This window comes from Melozone crissalis, unplaced genomic scaffold (genome assembly GCF_028551555.1).
Source record: "Melozone crissalis strain CALT ecotype California unplaced genomic scaffold, PUWL_Pcris_2 ptg000132l_1, whole genome shotgun sequence".
Classification (NCBI taxonomy): Eukaryota; Metazoa; Chordata; class Aves; order Passeriformes; family Passerellidae; genus Melozone; species Melozone crissalis.
Genome location: NW_026535905.1, coordinates 4,994,592 through 5,016,238, shown reverse-complemented (window position 1 = coordinate 5,016,238; position 21,647 = coordinate 4,994,592). Strand labels below are relative to the sequence as shown.

The following is a 21,647-nucleotide window of genomic DNA, read 5'->3' as shown; positions in this document are numbered from 1 at the left end:
AAAAGATGATAAATGAGGTGGCTGAATCCAAGTCCCTGGCAGAAGGCTGGAGCCAGGTGGGGATCAGGCTCTGCTCCCAGGGAACAGGGACAGGACAGAAGGAAACAGCCTCAAGTTGCACCAGGGGAAGTTCAGATTGGATAGAAAGGAAAATTTCTTCATGGAAAAGGTTATCAAGAACACTCCTAGATAAGATTAGAAAATAATTGAACCTCTCTAATCCCAGTCTCAGTATCTAAAGACAAGCTGCTGCCACCAAGTCACCCAAAGATGCCACCTGGCATTTTCACCCTGCCACCAGAACGAGGATGCAAATTCTACACAGCAACTGGGATTAAAAACATCTATTTGCCTGTAGCCAAATAGGTTTAAAGTCTCCTCAAGAGAAAATCTCGAGGATTATCCATGCTTTCCAATTTATTATTCATTTCTAACTCATCTCTATTCATCTCTAATTCATCATTTAGGGGATGGCATTAGTGTGTGCTGTGGAAGGGGTATGAAACTGCAGCATTTGGAATAAAGTTGTACTTCTGAGCCTTCAGGAGTGGCCAGTTTGCAAGAGAGTGAAATCCAGAGGCTCTGAGACACACCATGTGTTCAACACCACTGGCAAACACATGTGAATATATTTATTTTCAAACACATCCACATGAGCTTGGCTTCTGGAACACGAGTGAGATGATTATCTGCTGGTGTGATAAAAACATGATTCAAATTGTAAAGCAGCAGGAAAAGTTTTGCATGCTGGCCTGCCACACAATATCAGCAGAAAAATTTATGGTACCTCTCGACCTGCAGGTCGTGAGCCAGGATATTCCTGTGCTGATCATGGTGCATGGAACAGGAGGCTGTGCTGGAATCTTTATAAACCACTAAAATGCTTAAAAAAAATCACACACAAAAGCAAATCCTGTTCTTCATATTTCTCCTCTTACTCAGTGAGATTTACTTATTTCAGGGTTCCAGAAAGCTCTAACAGCATCAGGATTGGGAGATCCTTTTGCTCCTGGTTTGGCTGAGCAGCCAGACCCGAGTTCCTTCCTGGCTTTTTTTTTTTGCCACCTATTTCCCTGCCTTGCATGGTCATTTCTTTTTCCAGCCCTGCTGCCCCTGTCCCTGGTCCAGGGCTGGGTCTGCACTGGGTTTTTTAGATGCCTGGCTGGAAGCAAGCAGCACTTTGAGTTGGTTGCAATCCCACTGGGGCCAGGAGCAGATTTCCTGGCTGCAGAACCCTCTGTGACATGGAGCACAACAGCAGTGACTGACACAAATGAGTCCCATCAGCCCTGAGGTTGTGATTGAAGTGTTTGAAATCCCCAGAGGAGGAACTAACACATTATCTCCAAAAATCCAGGTGGAAAGGAAGGGATGGAGCTCACACAATGCCAGGGATGGAGCTCACACAATGCCAGGGATGGAGCTCACACAATGCCAGGGATGGAGCTCACACAATGCCAGGGATGGAGCTCAGGCAATGCCAGGGATGGAGCTCAGACAATGCCAGGGATGGAGCTCAGGCAATGCCAGGGATGGAGCTCAGACAATGCCAGGGATGGAGCTCAGACAATGCCAGGGATGGAGCTCACACAATGCCAGGGATGGAGCTCAGGCAATGCCAGGGATGGAGCTCACACAATGCCAGGGATGGAGCTCACACAATGCCAGGGATGGAGCTCAGACAATGCCAGGGATTTGTGGATCTGCTGCTTAATTGGCAAATTCACCACTGTGGCCTCCTGGAATGAGTCTAGAGGAGGCCACCAAGGTGATGAGATGGATGGAGCAGCTCTGCTGTGAGGAAAGAGAGAGAATTGGGATTGCTCAGCCTGGAGAAGAAAAGGCTTTGGGATGACCTAACTGGGGCCTTCCTAATATTATAAAAATATAAAAAGCAACAGGAGAAGGGGGAATGGCTTCCCACTGAAAGAGAGGAGGTTTAGATGAGATATTAGGAAGGAATTGTTCCCTGTGAGGGTGGGCAGGCCCTGGCACAGGGTGCCCAGAGAAGCTGTGGCTGCCCCTGGATCCCTGGCAGTGCCCAAGGATGGGGCTTGGAGCACCCTGGGATAGTGGAAAGTGTCCCTACACATGGCAGGGAGTGGAATGAGATGATCTTCAAGGCCCCTTCCAACCAAAGCATGCTGTGATTCTGTGATTCCATCATCAATGCTCCCAGAGGACATGTGAGGATGGTTGGGTGGCAGTTTTGGGGAGAAGCTCCACAGATTCTCTTTTGGGCAGATGATCTCCAACTCCCTGGGGAGGAACACGAGAGCACAGAGCCAGGGACACATCCTGGCCTCAGCAGCCACAGCAGGAACTGCTGCTCTCCTCAGCCCTGGAGCAAGGTCAGCACTGCTGGGGTGGAGCCCAAAGCCAGCTAACCCCCCTGGGGTTCAGATCATCACAACAATCAGAGATTATTTCAAAACCTCATGATATGGGAGGACAGTCATGCTGGGGAGGCTGGTTCAGCCCCAGAGCAATCCAGTGCTGATTGATTCACTGCTCATACCTGCATCCAGCCTTCCTCTCACCTATTACTTCATGCACAAAACCTACAAGCTCCAACAGGCCAAACCCTGCTTTTTCAGACATGCTGCTGCAGCACCTCCACAATGGTCACAGACATCTTTTATGAAAAATCCTTTCTTTAGGATTTTTCCTCCAGAGAAGCTGAGAGGCCTCAGGAACAAAATGTAAGCAATGATTATATGCTGCTGTGAGATGCAACAGGTGGGTCTGTGATTGGCTCATGTTGGATGTTTCTAATTAATGGCCAATCACAGTGAGTCTGAGACACAAGCTTTTGTCATCAGTCTTTCTTTTTCTATTCTTAGCCAGCCTTCTGATGAAATCCTTTCTTCTATTCTTTTAGTATAGTTTTAATATAATATATATCATAAAATAATAAATCAGCCTTCTGAAACATGGAGTCAGATCCTCGTCTCTTCCCTCATCCTCAGACCCCGTGAACACAGTCACACACAATGAGCCTCTAACACACCTTTTGATGATGGAGTTTGGAGTGCCAAGAAGTGTCTGGGACCACCAAATTATGAATTCAGGTTTTAAAGCTCTGTGTCTAAGCAGCATCAATCAGCCAAGGTGTCTGCTGGTCAGGTATCAAGCCAATAAAAGTTCATTTTCTGCCAGCTGGCATTTCCAGACTAGACATTTCCCATTTCCAATTCCTCCAGGACTCATCCTGAAGAGATGTCCAGGCCCATCAGCAAACACTGAACCTGCACTGAAATTGCACTGAAATTCATCTCATTTTACCTGGGTAGAGCAGGAAGGATGCCCTGCACCTCCCCTTCTTCAGACATGCAGGGATTTGGGGCAGGGAAGGGATTTGGCTGCTTTCCCTTCCCTCACAAAGGAAGGCAGAGCAGGGATGTCTTCCTGGAAGGACCAGAAAATAGCAGTGGATGGAGTCAGACTGCGGGGCAGGATGAGGAAATCCTCCTTGTGGCAATAAAAAGGTCTCAAGTGCTTGGCTGGGGTGCCAGGAATCCACCAACAGGCCAGGCTGGCTCAGAAGCAGCTTTTCACATCAGTGCAGTGAGAACATTTCTGTTTATTTGTTCCTCAGCCTCAGCCAAGAAGGAAGGAGGTGCTGCTCTGTTCCTCCCCTCACCACACTCGTGCTCAGCTCCCTGCAACAGCAGAAAGCTTCAAACTGGTGACACCTCCACCTCCTGCCACCCTGCAATGTTTGGGCTCACAGACAGCTTTTAATTTTGCTTCAGATGGCATGGCACGACCTGACTCACGTGGGAAAGGCAGAGGTTACACTCTCATCTGCTCCTCTGAAGTCAGAGAACTCTTGTTTTCCATCCCAGGCCCAAATTAGTGCTAATTATTCCATGCAAAATGAAGTTGCTTCAACAGGAAGGAATTAGGACAACAAATTATTCTGGAATAAAGAGTCACTGCTGCCTGAGCGAGTGATCTGTTTGTTTGCACAGAGAAGAAAAGGAGCTTTCTCAAGGCCAGGTTGGACAGAGCTTGGAGCAACCTGGGATGGTGGAAGGTGTCCTTTATCATTATTATTTAGGCTGGAATGAGATGAGCTTTAAGGTCCATTCCAACCCAAACCATTCCCTGACTCTCTAATTCTTCCATTTGGGGGAAAAAAATAGTCCCAATTTTATAAAGATTTCCAACCTCCACACCTGTTACTCATTCTCCCACAGGTGTAATTCTTCCACAGGTCTTTTTTGGAAAAAAATAGTCCCAATTTTATAAAGATTTCCAAGCTCCATGTCTGTTATTCTCCCATAGGTCTAAGTCTTCCACAGGTCTTTTTTGGAAAAAAATAGTCCCAATTTTATAAAGATTTCCAAGCTCCATGCCTGTTACAGCAGACACCAGGATGTTGTGCATGACCAATAAGCCAAACCCAACCCACTCTCAGGTGTTTTGACTGCCCATCAAAACTGCAGCTGCCAGAAACACACAGGTACCACATGAAGAACCACAGCACGGTGGGTTGGAAAGCTGTGGGTGATGCCTCCAGCCAGGAGAGCTCAGATTTGGGCCAGGGAGGGAGGGAGGGGCAGGCACACAGGGTTTCCCTCCATGGAGACACAACCTCAAACCTGCAGGACTCGGGGCTGTGGAGATGCATGATTGGAATGCTCTGGTACAGAACTGTGGAATCACAGCATGGTTTGGGTTGGGAGGGACCTTAAAGCTCATCTCATTGCAACCCCCAGCCATGGTAATGGGTATCCTTCACTAGACCAAGCCCTCTCCAGCCTGGCCTTGAACATTTCCAGGGATGGAGCAGCCACAGCTTCTCTGGGCACCCTGTGCCAGGGCCTCCCCACCCTCACAGGCAATAATTTCTTTCTGATATCCTGTCTAACCCATCCTCTGGCAGTGGGAATCCGTTCCCTGTGTCCTGTCCCTCCATCCCTTATCCCAAATCCCTCTCCAGCTCTCCTGGAGCCTCTTTTCAGGCCATGGAAGAGGCTCTGAGCTCTCCCTGGAGCCTTTTCTTCTCCAGGTGAGAGAAGCTCTCCCAGCCTGAGCAGAGCAGAGGGGCTCCAGTCCTTGGAGCGTTTTTACTGCTTCTTCTGGAGTCACTTTAGGTTCTTGTTGGACCCAGCACTCCCCACCATCCCCTCCTCCCTGCACAAACACAGCAACCCCTCCCCAGAGGGGCAGCTCCCACCTTGCTGCACTACAGAAAAACCCAGCTAAGGCCACAAGGAGCAGCTGTGGAAGCAGCACTGCTCTCATGGGGAGCTCCAGGACCACGGTGGGAAGCTGGAGATGACCTGAAAATCCTCCTAAAGGGGTCAGACAGACAAAAGAATGAACGAGCTGCCCCTTCACCAGTGCCTGTGTGTGACAGTGACAATGGCCATGGATCCCACACGTTTCCCACACACACAGAAGTTTCAAGTGCTGACAGGTAGCACTCTGACAGCCTGGCCACGTGAGCTGCACCAGAGGAAAAGCATTTCCAGAGTATTTGGGAGTTTAATGAGCAGCAAACACTCGTGATGAAAGCCACTCTAGCCACTTATACAAACTGGAGGCATCAGGAAGAACAGGATCGCACCAGGACCTGCTGCTCCAGAGGAAGATGCAAGAAATCATTCTGGACAGCTCAGGAATCGCTTGCTTATCACTAAATCTCTTCCTAAGCCCTTCAGATAGTGATTAAGCACAACGGTTCATACCCTAGATATTAAATATTAATCCTCCCTAATGTGGCCGCTGATGTTCTGGTTATCCAGTTTGGATAACCACACACCCCAAACCACAGAAACACAACACACAAAACCCAGCAGGGCTCTGTGATCCAGCCAGAGCCTCCCTGGGCTCTGAGCCTGGAAGGAAAGCAGCAGGATGCCACTGAAAGCAGGGGGGAAAGGGTTAAAGAGCAGGAGATGAATCAGCCACTGCTCTCCAGGCGGACATTTCCTACCTCTGCTCAAGTGGCTCTTCCTGTCTGCAGCCCTGGGGATGCTCACAGACCTGCCTGCCTCCCAATGGCTTCCACAGCCAGGGGAAAGCCCAGGGACTGCTTTGATTTCCAGGGGAAAATGGGATTTGTGAATGAGCCCAGAGAGCAGCTGCCAGGGCTGACCGTGTCACACCAGGAGGGGGGACCAGGAGCGGCAGGTGGCACTCCTGACCCCATGGAAACCCTCAGGTGCCACCCCATACCCCATGGAAACCCTCAGGTGCCACTCCTGACCCTATGGAAACCCCACAGGTGTCACCCCTGACCCTATGGAAACCCTACAGGTGTCACTCCTGACCCTATGGAAGCCCTACAGGTGTCACTCCTGACCCTATGGAAACCCCACAGGTGTCACCCCTGACCCCATGGAAACCCTCAGGTGCCACCCCTGACCCCATGGAAGCACCAAAGGTGTCACTCCTGACCTTAGGGAACGCTTCTGACCCTATGGAAACCCTACAGGTGTCACCCCTGACCCCATGGAAACCCTCAGGTGCCTCTCCTGACCCTATGGAAGCACCACAGGTGTCACTCCTGACCTTAGGGAACACTTCTGACCCTATGGAAACCCTACAGGTGCCACTCCTGACCCTATGGAAGCACCACAGGTGCCACTCCTGACCCCATGGAAACCCTACAGGTGCCACTCCTGACCCTATGGAAACCCTACAGGTGCCACTCCTGACCCTATGGAACACCCCTGACCCTATGGAAACCCTACAGGGGTCACTCCTGACCCTATGGAAGCCCTCCAGGTGCTCAGTCCCACAGAAAACATCCCACCCCAACGCTCCCCAGTGTTTTGAGCATCCCACAGACCATGACAGTGGTCAGCCAAGCACAGCAGAGGTCACACAGCCACTGGATTGGGATTAACCTGCTGGAAACACAGAGGGCTGGAGCAGAACAGATGCAGGCTGGCAGCAGGAGGAGACAGGGAGAGGGGAATTCGAGCCACTCATCCGTGAGGATGATGATGCTGGACGTGGAGCAGTATCACAGAGCAGCACAGAGGTGCAGCTGTTTGTGAGGGATGTTTCAGGGGGGCAGGGCTGTGTCTCCTTAGTCCACAGCAGCACCAGCACCCTGGAACTGGGAAATATCTTCCTTCCAACATCCCCCACTGCTTTCACACAATCCCAGAGTCATTCAGGCTGGAAAAGACCTCCAAGATCATCTGGTGACCAATCCCCATCTTGTCACCAGAGCAGAGCACTCAGTGCCACATTCAGTTGTTCCTTGGATGACTCCACCACCTTCAGCCAGCTGTAACCAACCAGGTGCTTTAACCAACTGTTTTAATAAAGATCAGGCAAAAACCCCCAGGAAGCTCTCCAACAGGGATGGAAAGAAACCTGTGGAATGGGAAGGTGGCAGTGCCCACTTTCTGCCCAGCACAAACACCGAGTCTCTGTCTCCCCAGCACCCCCAGATCCCAGGGGATTTGGGCTCCCTGTTCCCCAAAAACCCACCCGGCTTTTCACCTGGCCACAGCAGAAGCCATCAGGGAGGTGGCAGTGCCATCACCATCCCTGTGATCCCTGTGATCCCTGTGACAATCCCATCACCGAGCCTGGGAGTGGTGCTTTCCCAACCAGCACAGAGTTTGCATCTGATGCTCCACAGAGACAAATCCTCCCTGCAAACTCGGCTGCACATCCTTCCCCTGCTACAGCAACAGGAATTAAAATAAAGAAGAAAAACTCCTGTTGGGGCCGCACTTTTATTTCCTGTCCTTTCTAGAACTCCTTGTACAGGAGGAAAAAAAATAATCCTTAAATATTTCCAAGCATCCTGCATGCTTGCAGCAAACTCCCCCCCAGCCACGGGCAGGCAGAGAAGGGATGACTAATTTTTATTTTAGCATAAAAGACGCTGGGAGAGCGTCCTGTGAACGAGCTCAGTAAATTCCTGAGGCTCCCGGCAAGGACTCCAGCACTCCTTGCGAAACTTCCCAGCTGGAAATGAAAAGGCACAAAACATCTTTGCTCTCCCTCCCCAAACAGAGCTTGGGATTCCTTTCACGACAGTATTTGGATTTTTTTTTTTTTTAATGTCAGTCCATATTTAGCAGGAGGGAAAAAAAGCCTCCCTTCCTTCCTGTCACATTTTCCACCCTCGATGACATCCAAGATCAGAAACAAGCGAGCGCTGGCCGAGGAGGGAGGAGGATGCAGCTCCCTGAGCGTGGGAGAGCCTGGAGAGGGACAGCAGGGACAATCCCATTTGGGATTCCCGTTGGAGGGGACACACCCTCGGAGGAGTGGGAAGAGCCAGTAGGAAGGGGACAGAGCCCTGGAGGAAGGACAGAGCCCTGAAGGAAGGGACAGAGCCCTGAAGGAAGGGACAGAGCCCTGGAGGAAAGGACAGAGCCCTGAAGGAAGGGACAGAGCTCTGGAGGAAAGGACAGAGCCCTGAAGGAAGGGACAGAGCCCTGGAGGAAGGGACAGGGCCCTGAAGGAAGGGACAGAGCCCTGAAGGAAGGGACAGAGCCCTGGAGGAAAGGACAGAGCCCTGAAGGAAGGGACAGAGCTCTGGAGGAAAGGACAGAGCCCTGGAGGAAAGGACAGAGCTCTGGAGGAAGGAACAGAGCCCTGGAGGAAAGGACAGAGCTCTGGAGGAAGGGGACAGAGCCCTCAGACCCCACAGGGTGTCCCTTCCAATTCTCCACCCTGGAGCATCTCCCGGAGGGATGGCCCAGGGAGCAGCCAGGCCACAAGTCCCCAAGCTGGAATATTGGTCCCCAAAGAAGCTTTTGGCCACCTGGATGTGCCCAGGGGTGTCAGGAGGGTTCCTCACTGAGCCTGATGGAGGTGTGCAGGGAGGCCGGTGGTGCTGGGTGGTGGCAGGAGGTTGTGGCCGTGGTGGCCCTGCCCTGCAGATGTTTTTGTGGGGTTTTGGAGGGGTGTCCCCAGCTTGGGCCCCTGTGTTCAACCTCGTGGGTCGCTGCAGATCCACAGGTGGGAGTTCATAGAATGAGGGAATGGTTTAGGTGGGAAGGGACCTTAAAGCTCACCTTGTTCCATCCCCTGCCATGGGCAGGGACACTTTCCACTGTCCCAGGGTGCTCAGAGCCCCATCCAAGCTGGCATTAAACACTTCCAGGGATCCAGGGGAAGCCACAGCTTCTCTGAGCAACCTGTGCCAGGGCCTCACCACTCACCCAGGGAAGAATTCCTTCCTAACATCTAATCTAACCATACTCTCTGTGTGAGGGTGTTCCCCCTTATCCTGTCACCCCTACAAAAAGTCTCTCTCTATTTTTCCTGCGTGCTGCCTTCAAGCACTGACAGAGCCCCATCAGATCTCCCCGGACCCCTCTCTCCTCCCGGCTGGACAATCCCAATTTTCCCAGCCTTTCCTCGCATCCCTCCCATCAACTCAGTGGCCTCCTCTGGACCCGCTCCAAGGGAGCAAATCCAAGATCCCCAGCCCGCGCTCACTTTCAGAAATCCCCATTCTCACCAACAAACAACACCTACAAACACACAAACACCAAACCCCAAGTTCAGCGCCGGCAGGGCGGGGGTGCCCCAACTCCACGGACACGCCTGCATCGCTCCCCTCGCCCCTTCCATCACCCCCAAATCACCACAACCACCCCGAGCCCAGCCCCGGGGGGCACCTGCGGGCCCTCCCCGCTCACCTGCGGCCGCCGCTCCCGCACCGGCTCCCGCCCAAACGGCTCCGCTGCGAGGCCGCCGCGGCCGCCCGTAACCATGGACGGCGCAGCGGGGGAGGACGCGGGGATGGAGGGGAGCGGGGGAAAAGGGGAGGGGGAGATGAGGGAAGGGGAAGGGGTGCGGGAAGCCCCCGCCGCCCCTCGGGGCTCTCCCGGCGCTCAGCGGCGCCGCCGCCGCCGCCCGCCCGCTGCCGCCGCCATCGTGCGGCTCCGGCCCGGGGGCGTGGCCGGGGCGTGGCCATGGGCGTGGCCAGGCGGGCCCGCGGCGCGGGGCGGTGCTGCCCCCTGGTGGCGCGGAGGCGGCACTGCGCCCTTCCCGCTCCCACGTCCCAAAATTCCGGAGTAGGAAAAATTAATTAATAGATAAATTAATTAACTAACTCACTATTAATGAGGAAATTAATTACAAACATAAAGTTTTGGTGGGATGTCGGAGAATATCGGAGAAACCTCTTAGGGAGGAGCTGCGGAGACAGGACAATGAGTAATGAGTACAAGCTGAAAAAGAGGGAATTTCTATCGGATATTAGAAGGGAATTTTTTGCTGTGACCATGGTGAGAACAGAACAGGTTGCCCAGAAAAGTCGTGGATGCCCCAGTGCTGGAAGTTTTCAAAGCCAGGTGGGATAAGGCCTTGAGCAACCTGGTTTAATGGGGCCTCACTCTGACCGTGGCAGGCTTGGGATGATCTTTAATGTCCCTTCCAAACCTTTAACATTCTGTGATTCTATGATTCTGGGCTTTATGATCATGATTGTACGATTCTGTAGTTCTGTAATTTATGATCGTGATTGTACGATTCTGTGGTTCTGTAATTTATGATCGTGATTGTATGATTCTGTGATTCTGGGATTTATGATCATGATTGTACAATTCTGTGATTCTGTGAACAGAAATTCCTGGGTGCAACTGAGTGGCTTTTTTTTTTTTTTTCATGAGGTAAATTTTGATCACCAAAAAGATCTCTTCTTAATTAGAAACAATCTAGAAAAATGATCCTTTTTTATAATTTAGAATGAGAAAAGCTGGCTTCAATTAATTATAATCACAGAATGGTTTGGGTATGAAGGAACCTTAAAGAGCATCTGGTTCCACTCCCTGCCATGGGCAATGCTCCAAGCCCCATCACCCGTGGCCTCAGACACTTCCAGGGATGAGGTTTTTCTGGACAAACTGTGCCAGAGCTCACATGAAAGACCAAGTTCCTCACATCCAGGTGGAACTTCCATCGGTTTCTGCCCTTTGCCTCTTGTCCCATTGCTGGGCACCATGGAGCAGAGCCTAGTCCATCCTCTTGGCACGCCACCTTTAGATGTTTATACACATTGATGAAGTCCCCCCTCAGATGTCTGTTCTTGAGGCTGAACAGCTCCCAGAATCACAGAATACTGAGGTTCAAAAGGACCTCTGGAGACCATCCAGTCCAACCTCCTGTCAAGGCAGTGTCACATGGAGCAGGTGACACTGGAATGTGTCCAGGTGGGTTTGGAATGTGTCCAGAGAGGGAGACTCCAGGGCCTCCCCGGGCAGCTGTTCCAGTGCTCTGCCACCCACAACATAAAGAAATTCTTCCATGCTCTCCCTGTCCCCGTTCCAAGATCTGTCCCCGCTCCATGCTCTCCCTGTCCCGCTCCAGGACCGCCCTGTCCCCGTTCCAGGATCTATCCCCGCTCCAGGAATTCCCTGTCCCCGCTCCAGGATCTGTCCCTTCTCCAGGATCTGTCCCCGCTCCATGCCCTCCCTGTCCCCGCTCCAGGATCTTCCAGTCCCGCTCCATGCCCTCCCTGTCCCCTCTCCAGGATCGGTCCCCTCTCCAGGATCTGTCCCCGCTCCATGCCCTCCCTGTCCCCTCTCCAGGATCTGTCCCCTCTCCAGCATCTGTCCCCGCTCCATGCCCTCCCTGTCCTCTCTCCAGGATCGGTCCCCTCTCCAGGATCTGTCCCCGCTCCATGCCCTCCCTGTCCCCTCTCCAGGATCTGTCCCCTCTCCAGCATCTGTCCCCGCTCCATGCCCTCTCTGTCTCCGCTGTCCCCAGAGACCCGGAACCGGACACACCCCCTGTCAATCACTACCTGTCAATCACCGTGACGGGCGTGTTCTCCAGCCAATCAGCGGCGGACGCGACGCAAAGGGGGCGGGGCCATAGCGGTGCCGGGCGCGCGGCGGCGGCGGGCGCAGGTGAGGGGCCCTCAGGGGCCGTGAGGGCGGCGGGGAGGGGACACCGGGGCCGCACCGACCCCCGCGGCCGCCACGGCCCCGGCCGCCACCGCCGGCCGCTCTGCCAGGCGGATCTGCGAGCCGAGAACCTCCCGGAGATCCCCCGGGGGCTGAAGGTCGCGCTGAGGGCGGGGGGGCCCCGCAGTGAGGGCGCGCAGAGCCGCGTCGCGGCCTGCGGGCCGCTGTTCCCTGTGGGAAGGAGCGCTGTGCTTTCCCCTTTGGTTTTCCCATTGCTTGTGCGAGATTCCCGCCCTGGCTTCTGGCGCTTGTCTTGGCCGTGCCGCTTGTTTTTCCCTGTCGCCTGTCGTGACCCTGCCGCCAGGCCAGCCCCCAACCCGCCGGCGGAATCCAAACATCCAAACAAGCAGAGTGGGAACAAACACGGTCTGGGCAATGGTAGAAATAAGCGAGGTTTATGGAAGTGAAGCTGAGCGTTGAGCTTAAACCCACACGAATTTTCTGTGCGTGATTTCCGACAGGATTTCCCCTGTCTCATCGCGCTGTCTGTGCCAGGGCACGGATGCCTGCCCGAGCTTCTGAGACAGCCTGGGGCTCACCCGCAGTCTCTGCTCACCCGCAGCCTCTGTCCCTCTGCAGGTGCTGAGCCACGATGGGTTTGGCTGAGGACAAAGTGTACAGCCACATTACGAGAAACCTCAAGAAGTTCGGGACTATCCGAGTGGCGTCGCTGGCTGATTCCCTGACCTGCCTGGTCGATTCTGACAGAGTAATTTCCTCTTTACCTGAGCTCTGCCAGGCTCCTTCCCCAATGGCAACGTAGAGCTGTCTTACCTCTAAGCCAGACCCTCTCTTAGATACGCTGTGTGTTTTTCCTAGGATGAACTCCTGGCCCGGGAGGAGACACGGGGCAACCAGGCAGCCGTGTTTAGGTTCTATCAGCACCTGAAGTGCCGCAAGGGCTGGGTGCAGGATCTCATCCAGGCACTGCACCACAACAACGCAGGGCACTTGGCTGATGAGCTGCAGGAAGTCTATGATGCCTGGCAACCTCGACCTCGTATGTAGCCTCATCCTTCCCGGGTGTGGTCCTGTGGGGTGCTGGAGGTGGGGGCATGAAGTTGTCTCTGTGCCTGCCTCGGTTTCCCAAGGTGCTGGAGGTGTCTGTGACTGTCCCAGGGATGTCCTTCACTGTGGTGACATGTCTGAGGATGACAGAACCATGTTTGAAAGCGGCTGAGGGAAGATGGAAAGATGCACAAAGGGGTGTTGTGGGCTTGGCTGATGTGGGGACAGAGCAGGGACTGTCTCAGTGTCACACTTATCCTCTGCTTCCTCAGTTTTTCCTGCAATGATCCACTTGTCTCTTCCAGGTTCCTCAGCTCCTGCTGCTGCCCCCTCCCTCCCCAGTGATGCCCATCCCAGGCCCTCCTCCATCAGTGCCCAGACACCACCCCGGGGGCCAAATTCTGCCCCGCTGGCTGGGCAGCCACGCCGAGACCTGGCCACTGGTGACCATGCCCCTGTCCTGCCCGGTGCTGGCACCGCCACGAGCACGGAGCTGGAGGCCAGGCTGCCTGTGCAGGAATCGGTGAGCAGGGCACAGGTTGGATGGGGACACAAAGATCCCTTTTGGCCCTTTTGATTGGGTATGGGGAGCCTGTGGTGGGGCCAGGGCCAGCCAAAGCAGCCCCTCACTGCTGATCTCTGCTGTATCTGGTAGCTTACAGCGCATATATGGCCCTGTAACTGAATTCCAGGGGAATTCCATTCCATGGGGAGAGTGCAGGGTCTGCTTTGCCAGTCCAGGCTTCTCTCCACAGCCCCAACCTTTGGGTGGTCCCAAAGAGAGACCCCAGACCCCCTTCATAGCCAGCCTCACGGGGGTCACTGGGACCAAGGGATGTCCCAAACCCCCTCATCCCAATGATTAACACACCTCATTTCCTTCCAGCTCCCCAAAAAACTCCCGGAGCAAGAGAGTCCCCAGCCAGTTCCACCTGGGAGCAAAGTCCATGGCGGAGCGAGCGGCGGGCACAGCGCAGAGGGGAATCTCTCACGCCCCACTGGGGCCGTGCCAGTGTCACCAGGGACACCAGGGGTGGCTGTGCCACCAGCCGTGTCCCCAGAGCAGGGCCGGGACTGGCTGAGCCGCCGGCCGGTGTGTGTGGACAATGGGTTTTTTGGGAATGCCAACCACCTGCACCGCGGCACGCCCGGCCTGGGCCTGGGCAGGGCTGCTCCATCCAGAGATGCAGGTGCCACTCACAGCCCTGGGCAGCCCAGGAACGAGCCCGAAGAGAGCTCCGATATCTCCACAGAGCCACCACCGAGCCTGGAGGGGGCCGCTCGTGCTGTGCCCCCAAACCCAGTGCCAACAAAGCAGCCCGTGCCAAGCTCTGGGCAGGGTGAGCCCACAGGAAGCTTCGTGGATGTGCGCAGCCCCCTCCTCATCCAGGAGCAGTTTGATGTGGAGAAGAAGCGGGTGGGGATGCTGCCGCAGCACCCAGGGAGTGCAGGTGGGTGTCCCTCCTGGCAGAACCAGGCAGCCACTGGGGAGCTGCTGAGAGCCCCTCACTGCAAGAGTGTTCCAGAGATGGGGATGGAGCTGGGAGGGCTCTAGAGCTTAGGTCTGATGAGGAGCAGCTCAGGAAGCTGAGAGAGCCCAGTCTGGAGACAAGGAGATTTGGGAGAGACCTTTTCACTCTCTACAACTCCCTGACAGGAGGGTGGAGATTGTAGCAGGCAAGAGGATGAGAGGAAAATTGTGTCATAGCAGGTTTAGATTAGATAGTAGGGAAAATTTCTTTTTGGAAGAAGCTGTCAAGCAGTGGGAAAAGCTGTCCAGGCCAGTGGTAATCACCATTCCTGGAGGGATTTAGAAGGTGTTTGGATGTGGCATTTGGGGACATGGGTTAATGGTGGCCTTGGCAGTGCTGGGGGAATGATTGGAATGGAATGGAATGGAATGGAATGGAATGGAATAGAATAGAATAGAATAGAATAGAATAGAATAGAATAGAATAGAATAGAATAGAATATTTTGTTTGGAAGGAACCCACAATGGTCATCTCATCCATCTGCATTTTAATTTTGGCAGTTTGGGAGCAGCTTTGAGGTGTGAAAGTTCTCCCCCTGGTTTGCAGAGATCTTTGTATGCGTGTGGGGGAATTTTTGCATCTCCTACATCCCTCACCTTTGGGCATCACAGAATCAGGATAAAGCCCTGTCCTCCACACCAGGGTCTTGGGGTGGGAAAAGAGACACCCACCCCTCCCAGCCCTTTCCCCTCTGCCATATGGGGTCAGCACCTCCTGGCTGGGGGGACATGGAGTTTCAGGAGCCTTAAAAGCCTCTGTTTGCCTTGGTGCCCTCCCTGCATGAGTTACCTGCAGCTGCAGGGAAAGCTCGGGTGCCACAGCAGAGCCAGGGCACTGGGTCCTGCTCCCTGTGCCACCCCCTCAGCTTGGGGACTGTCCTGTCACAGCTTCCTTGAGGAAGGACAAATCAGCAAATCTCACCTTTTAGGCCCCCTGGTTAACACAACACGTTTTATTTTCTCCCTGACAGGTGCTTCAGTGGAAACAGCTCCCCTGGGTGCCACCCCTGTGCCCAGAGCCACTGTCCCATCCCGTGACAGCTCTGTGAAGTCCCTTACACAAGAGAAGAAGCTGCCTGTTGGGAATAGAGCCAGCAGCACCCCCTGTGTGCCAGCCAAGGAGAAAGTAGGTGACCTTTCCTCTTGCCACTTGCATTTCACTCCTGTCCTTGTGCACTCCCAGTGGTTGGGAGATTTTCTGTTGCAGTGTCACACTGGTGATGAGTTTATTCAGGGATTTTTTACCCCCGCTGTGGTGTTTATGTTACTATCCACACACATTGTGTGCTGGAGCACGGGAGAAGGGAGCCAAACTCTGTTGGGCTTTGACTCCTTTTCTTCCCAGTCAGTTTTGTGGCTTCCAGGTGCTGTTTTCCTCTGCTCTCCTTCCTTCCTGCCTCCTTCACCTCCCTGTTACCTGTGACCCAACCTGTGGGGACTGTGTTCAAGTGGCTTTGTTGGGACCTGTGTCCCCAAGCCCAGGCTGTTGGGTGCTCCCCTTGACCCCAGCCCCTCTCCTTGTCTCCCAAAGGTGCTCCCAGCCCCTCTCCTTGTCTCCCTGTTGAAAGCAAAGGGAGACGACCCATCCTTGTTGATCAGCATCGAACTCCGATTTATTGATCTCACTCACACACTTTTATAGTGGTGTTAATTAAGCTCATGCATATTGCAAAATCTGAGCTCATCATAGGTCACAGATTACACATTAACCCCTCCTTTTGTTTTCAATACCTGTGGTTTGTTATTGAATCCAAGATTTATTTTCTCACCCTGTTATGAAAGTTCTCAAGGCCTCCATGTTATTGAAGACAGGCTTGAGAACTTAGCTGTTTACAGAAACAGGCTGTGAGAATTTGCTCCTCACAGCTGCCTTTTAAGCCATTTCTGAGCAAAATTCTCCAACATCTCCCAAAGGTGCTCCCCAGCCCCTCTCCTTGTCTCCCAAAGGTGCTCCCAGCCCCTCTCCTTGTCTCCCAAAGGTGCTCCCAGCCCCTCTCCTTGTCTCCCAAAGGTGCTCCCGGCCTCAGCAGACCCAGTCCTGGGCACAGCTGTCGTAGGCGGCTCCGAAGGCGCGGCTGGGAGATCGGCTTCCCGGGTGAGCTCTGCCACCAGCATCTGGGCACCTCAGAGTGATGAGGAGAAGGAAGAGGAGCTCAGCAAGCCAGGTGTCCTCATGTCCCCGCCTCGGGGCAGCCCAGAGGTGGCCAGCACACACCCGAGCTCTCGGGAGCCCAGCAACCCCTCCAGCAGCCTTGGCCTTGGCAGCGACCCAATCCTGGTGAGCAGGGATAGCCTGAGCTCAGGAGCAGCACTGCCCAGAGTCTCCTCAGTTCCTGCAGGCCCCAGAGCAAAGGAGGCACCTGGAGCAAGGAGAGACTCCAGTCCTGCTCCAGGCTGGGACAGCGGCTCCCTGGGCACCCACGAGCTCCATGTGGATCATCCCCCCAGCGTCCAGCTTGGAGCCGGCAGCGACGGGGTCACTCCCCTCGGGAGCTCCGTGAATTCCAGCCCTGGCAGTGCCACCAGCTCCCCTCAGGGCAGAGCCCCAAAGGGGGACAGCAATGGCCTGTCCCTGCTGTACCTCCTGCCAGCTGTGGGTGTCATTTCTGCCGTGGTGTTCGCCGTGTACGCCCGGCTGCGGAAATAGCGATGGGACACCCCGACAGTGACACAGCCGGGGGGTTCCTCTGGCAACAGGATTTTGGCCAATGCATTTGAAGCCTGAAGAGTAGCAAAGGGCAGTAGGGGCGTTGTTAAATCTTTTTCTGGAAGGTTCTGCTGGAATAGGCCTTGGTACGTGATGCTGTTGGGTTTGGGTCCGTTCCCTCCCATTTCCCAGCCATCTTCTTGGCTGTAGCCTTCTCTTTTTACAGCCCTCAGGGAGAAGATCTCGCTCCAAAATGTTCCATTGAGTCAAAAAGAAAAGCACTTATGGTGATTCTCCATGTCTTGTTTGGTCCCAGGAAGTCTCAGGGAAACTGGTGATCCAAAGGGTGACCTCCAGGTCCTTTGTGCAGTGCAGCCAGGTGAGGTGTTGCAGGTATCCTGTAACAGCAGAGCTGATTTTCTTGGCTCTGCTCATCTTGGCTTGAAAATGTGCCCAAGGGTGGGGGCAGCAGCCTCCACTGGACATCTCATGTTCAGTTTGCCTTACTTGGTGTCTCTGGCTCTGCTGCTCCTTCTGGGATTGTTTCATGTAGTACTGACCCTGGGGATAAACATGAGGGTCAGGAAAGAGCTGCATCTAACAAGCATCATCAAGGATCAGCCTCATTTCACCCCCTCCAGGCAGAGAAAGGGGTTTCTGATTTAAGAGAAATGTTTCAGGCAATACCAACTTCAAGCAGACTTGGTCCCACAAAAAGTTGCTGGGTGTCTTTGATTTTTAGGCTGGATTTTTGGAGTTTGGTTGGAAGGGTGGATGGAGTTCCTGATCCCCTGTGGGGTAGGGGTATAGGAGCCTTCTGCCCAGGCTGGGACACAAACAGGATCAACTGCAGGGAGGCCATAGGAGAGTCTGAGATGCTCTGGGCTGTGGGGAGACCTTGGAGCACCTTCCAGTGTCCAAAGGGCTTGGAACAGACTGGTCCTGGGGAAGGTGTCCATGGCAGAGGGCTGGGATGAGATGCTCATTGATGGCCCTTCCCACCCCAACCATTCTGTGATTCTAAAATACAGCAAAGCAGGGAAGCAGCAACAGTTTGGAATAATGACATTGCTCTAGCTTGCTTTAATCCTCATTCAACTTGGCCTTAAGCTCCTCCAGGGATGGAGCAGCCACACCTGTGTCAGTGCCTCACCACCCTCACAGGGAAGAATTTCTTCCCAGTATCCCATATCCCTGCCCTCTGACAGTGGGAATCCATTCCCCTTTGTGCTGTCCCTCCAGCTCCTTGTCCAAAGTCCTTCTCCAGCTCTCTTATAGCCCATTTAGATACTGGAAACTGCTGGAAGTTCTCTTCTGAGTGTTCTCCAGGCTGAGCACTCCCAGGTCTCCAGAGCAGAGGGCTCAGTCCTGTGGCCTCACTGCAGCAGCTCCAGATCCTTCTGATGTTGGACACAGCACTGCAGGTGGGGTCTCAGCAGAGCAGAGCAGAGAAGCAGAATCACTTCCCAGTAATTTATTCATCCTGAATTTCTGCCATCAGCACAATTTCCCCAAATCCTCTCTTCCTGCTGGCAGGGAGCTCAGCCCATCACCCAGAGCTTGGCCTGTGGTGGGAAAGGTCACTCAGCCCTCAATGGCTGCTCCTCCCTCCCAACAGTTCCCTTCTGCCCAAAAATGCACAAAGTGCCTCCATGAGCCAAGGCCAGGCAGTAGATGCAGGAGGGAGGTGCTGCTGTGCTGTGTCAGGGCTGCTTCCCAGAACAGCTCCAGGTGTTCATTCCTTGCTCGGTGCCTGCTGCTAAAGGAGGGAGGGACAATCCTTCAAACCCACCCAGCCCCCTCTGCCAGGAGAGGGATGTGGGGCTGCTCTTCCCATCACAGATAAAATGGTTTTCACTCCCTAAAGGAGGGCCTTGCCTTCTGCACACTTTCTGTAATTCAGGGCAGATCCATGAGATCCCAAACCAGCCTCATCCATACCAAGGCTCTCTTCTCTGATGCTTTACTTGCCTGTGCAATTCTTCCCGTGGTTTTCCATACATTTAAGCAACAGCTTGTATGCTTTGCCTTTTCATGTTGGGTTTCTCTTGTGGAACAGCTGGTTTGTCACCACCTCACACTGAGGGAAGCAGTTCAGATTGCTGCTGTGAAGTGCCAGGATTTTCACAGTTGTTATGTAGCACTTTAAAGCCTCATTGGCAGGAGATGGTGCAGGAGGGAGCTGTGTCCCAGCACATCTTTTACTAACAGGCTAAAAAGCCTTTTACTAACTATAATAAATTGGTTTGATGCTTCACACTTGCCTTGTTGTGATTTGTGGGACGAAGAGCAGGAGGTTGGTGATGCTGTGGCTGGAGGCAATGCTCTGAAGGGCTCTCTTGGCAGTGACACTGAGAGACTGAGGTGACAGGAGGAGGTGACAGGGTTCAGGGTTCCAGAGCTCATTTTGGAGCAAGCACCTGGTCCAGAGGATGCCCATCATGGCAGGTTTTCATGTTGGTGGTTGGATATCCAGGATGAAAGCAGGGAAGGTGGTTCTGAGGCAGTGAAGAGCTGAGCTGCACAGGTCAGGATGTTGTCACCAAGGAAGAACTGGGCTGTCACAGTTGAGATGGCCACGATACACAGAGTGTCACCATAAAATTTCAGAAGGGTTTAAGCATACAAAATAACACCATAACACTTCAGCAGGCTGCAAGCATCTGCCCTCCTTGTTCTTTAGCCCAACTTTTACACCCCTCATGTTGATGCATTGCACTGTGTGCCTCTGTTCCCTGTGGGATTGGTCAGTACAGCTCAGCACTCCTTATTTTCAGTGCTGTTCACCTGCTTTTCACAGCTGTACCCATTGGGGGTGAGGCTGGCCACAGCCCCACTCCTAACTACCACACACTGGGAAAATTCTGAGAAATGCACCAAGGATCTGCAAAGTTCAGGGGTGAAACAGAGCCACAAGGAGCTGAGGCTGGAAGAGAAGGGAGTGGATGTAACCAGGTGCACACATTGCACAGATGTGTGCTGAGCAGCCAGGATGCTGCTTTATTGATTATCCAGGTTTTCTGCTTGAATTCTGGGATCCTGCCCAGAAAATGGGCACCTTTTCCATGCTGGGCCACCTCAGCCACTCTGGGTTCAGCTCTGGAGCTGCTGCTCCTCTTTTCTTGTGCCCTGAACAGCTCTGACCTGCACAACAGAGGCACCAACATCCTCAAACCAGTGCTCACCCCTGTGTGCTGTTTGGGGACAAAGAGGAATCTTTTGGGAGAGAACAGCCCTTTCCTGTGCCCTCTCCACGCTCTGTCCCACAGCTGAGACACCCCATGAGCTTCCCAGCTCCAGGTGTGTCAAACACAGCCAGCAGGGGCTAAAAATACTCAAGAGGCAGCTCAGCCAGTTCCTTTTTTACCCAAATGAAAGCAACGCTGCTCTGAATGAGATTATTTATGTTCAGAGAGCTCATCCTTTATCTCCTGTCACTGCCAACCCCATTTATCCATTTCCCCTACTCACCCAACAGGATATTAAAATACACCAACTGAATTTGGCCGATCCCTTTGTCCCATTTTTCACTCTGGCAACCAGAATTCAGCAAATTTTCATGGAAAAATTATCCCAGCTTTGTGGAATGTTGTTCGCTGATCCTTCAGGTATCGAATTAATGCCTGAGGGTTGTGGTGAGCTGGGATTACCTCGGGGCAGGTGAGGAGCGCCCTGGGTCACCATGCTTGGTGTGACAGACAGCAATTAACATTCCACAAGGGAATCTCCATCATTATGGCATCCTGTAGGCTGGGAATCTGTGTTTTCCTTTTGAATTTCCATCCTGTTGATTGCTTACCCTTCTTCATGGTTGCCTCAATTTTTCCACCACAAGGGGTTTTCCTGCTGTGCTTACTGATAAATGTGGGATCAAGGTTTAAGAATTATGTTCAGAGAGTTGAAAATTTTAAGATCTTAGCCGGAATTTCTTCCTTGTGAGGGTGGTGAGGCCCTGGAATGGATTTCCCAGAGAAGCTGTGGCTGCCCCTGGATACCTGGAACTGTTCCAGACCAGGTTGGATGGGGCTTGGAGCCAGCTGGGATAGTGGAAGGTGTCCCTGCCCATGGCAGGGGATGCAACGAGGTGGATTTTCAGGTCCGCCATGGTGGGTTGCAGACCACCCCACGTCTGTATGCATCGTCATCTGCATATGCAAATAATATTCAAATAAGCCCCTCCGCGCGGCCCAGCCCAGCCGAACCTGCTGCGGTTCTTCCCTTCGGCCCCCCGCGTTGCCATAGTTACCCAGCTGTCAATCACCGCGCCTTCTCCCGCCCTTCCCGGACAACTCTCTCGATCATTGGGCAGTTATCTTGTCAATCTCGGCTCAGAGGAAGCCCATAGGTCAGCGCTGCCGCATATCGGCCCGCCTCACCCGGCCGCACGCTTTTGATTGGGCAGTCGCGCTTGTCACTCTACGCGGCCGACAGCAGGAGGCGGGCCCAGCTCCCCGCTGCCGCGCAATCCCGGCCTCCCATTGGCGCATCCTCCTGTCGCTCTGCGCCGCGGGGGGCGCGGATTGGCGGCCGCCTCACAGGGTGTCCCGCCCCGCGGGGC

General features: G+C 53.7%; 2 protein-coding genes across 3 annotated transcripts in view; one reads left to right on the top strand and one right to left on the bottom strand.

Moving 5' to 3' along the window:
* Positions 1 to 9,821, bottom strand: part of PTPRA (protein tyrosine phosphatase receptor type A) — a 132,965-nt gene extending 123,144 nt beyond the window's left edge. The window contains exon 1 of the mRNA XM_054293294.1: positions 9,633 to 9,821. The gene's annotated coding sequence lies outside the window, so the exon portion shown is untranslated. The remainder of the gene's footprint in view (positions 1 to 9,632) is intronic.
* A 1,995-nt stretch (positions 9,822 to 11,816) lies between these two features.
* MAVS (mitochondrial antiviral signaling protein) lies at positions 11,817 to 21,160 on the top strand. Of its 2 annotated transcripts, XR_008484119.1 has the most exons (8): positions 11,817 to 11,846; positions 12,483 to 12,612; positions 12,723 to 12,903; positions 13,217 to 13,434; positions 13,798 to 14,362; positions 15,414 to 15,568; positions 16,454 to 18,040; positions 21,142 to 21,160. XR_008484119.1 is itself a non-coding variant. In XM_054293297.1 (7 exons), the coding sequence occupies exons 2-7, from the start codon at positions 12,496 to 12,498 to the stop codon at positions 17,087 to 17,089; spliced, it is 1,872 nt and encodes a 623-aa protein (XP_054149272.1). In that variant the 5' UTR covers positions 11,817 to 11,846; positions 12,483 to 12,495; the 3' UTR covers positions 17,090 to 18,064. The 2 variants fall into 2 exon arrangements, 1 of the variants encoding a protein (XP_054149272.1); XM_054293297.1 differs by lacking the exon at positions 21,142 to 21,160 and having other exon boundaries at positions 16,454 to 18,064.
* The last annotated feature ends 487 nt before the right edge of the window (positions 21,161 to 21,647 follow it).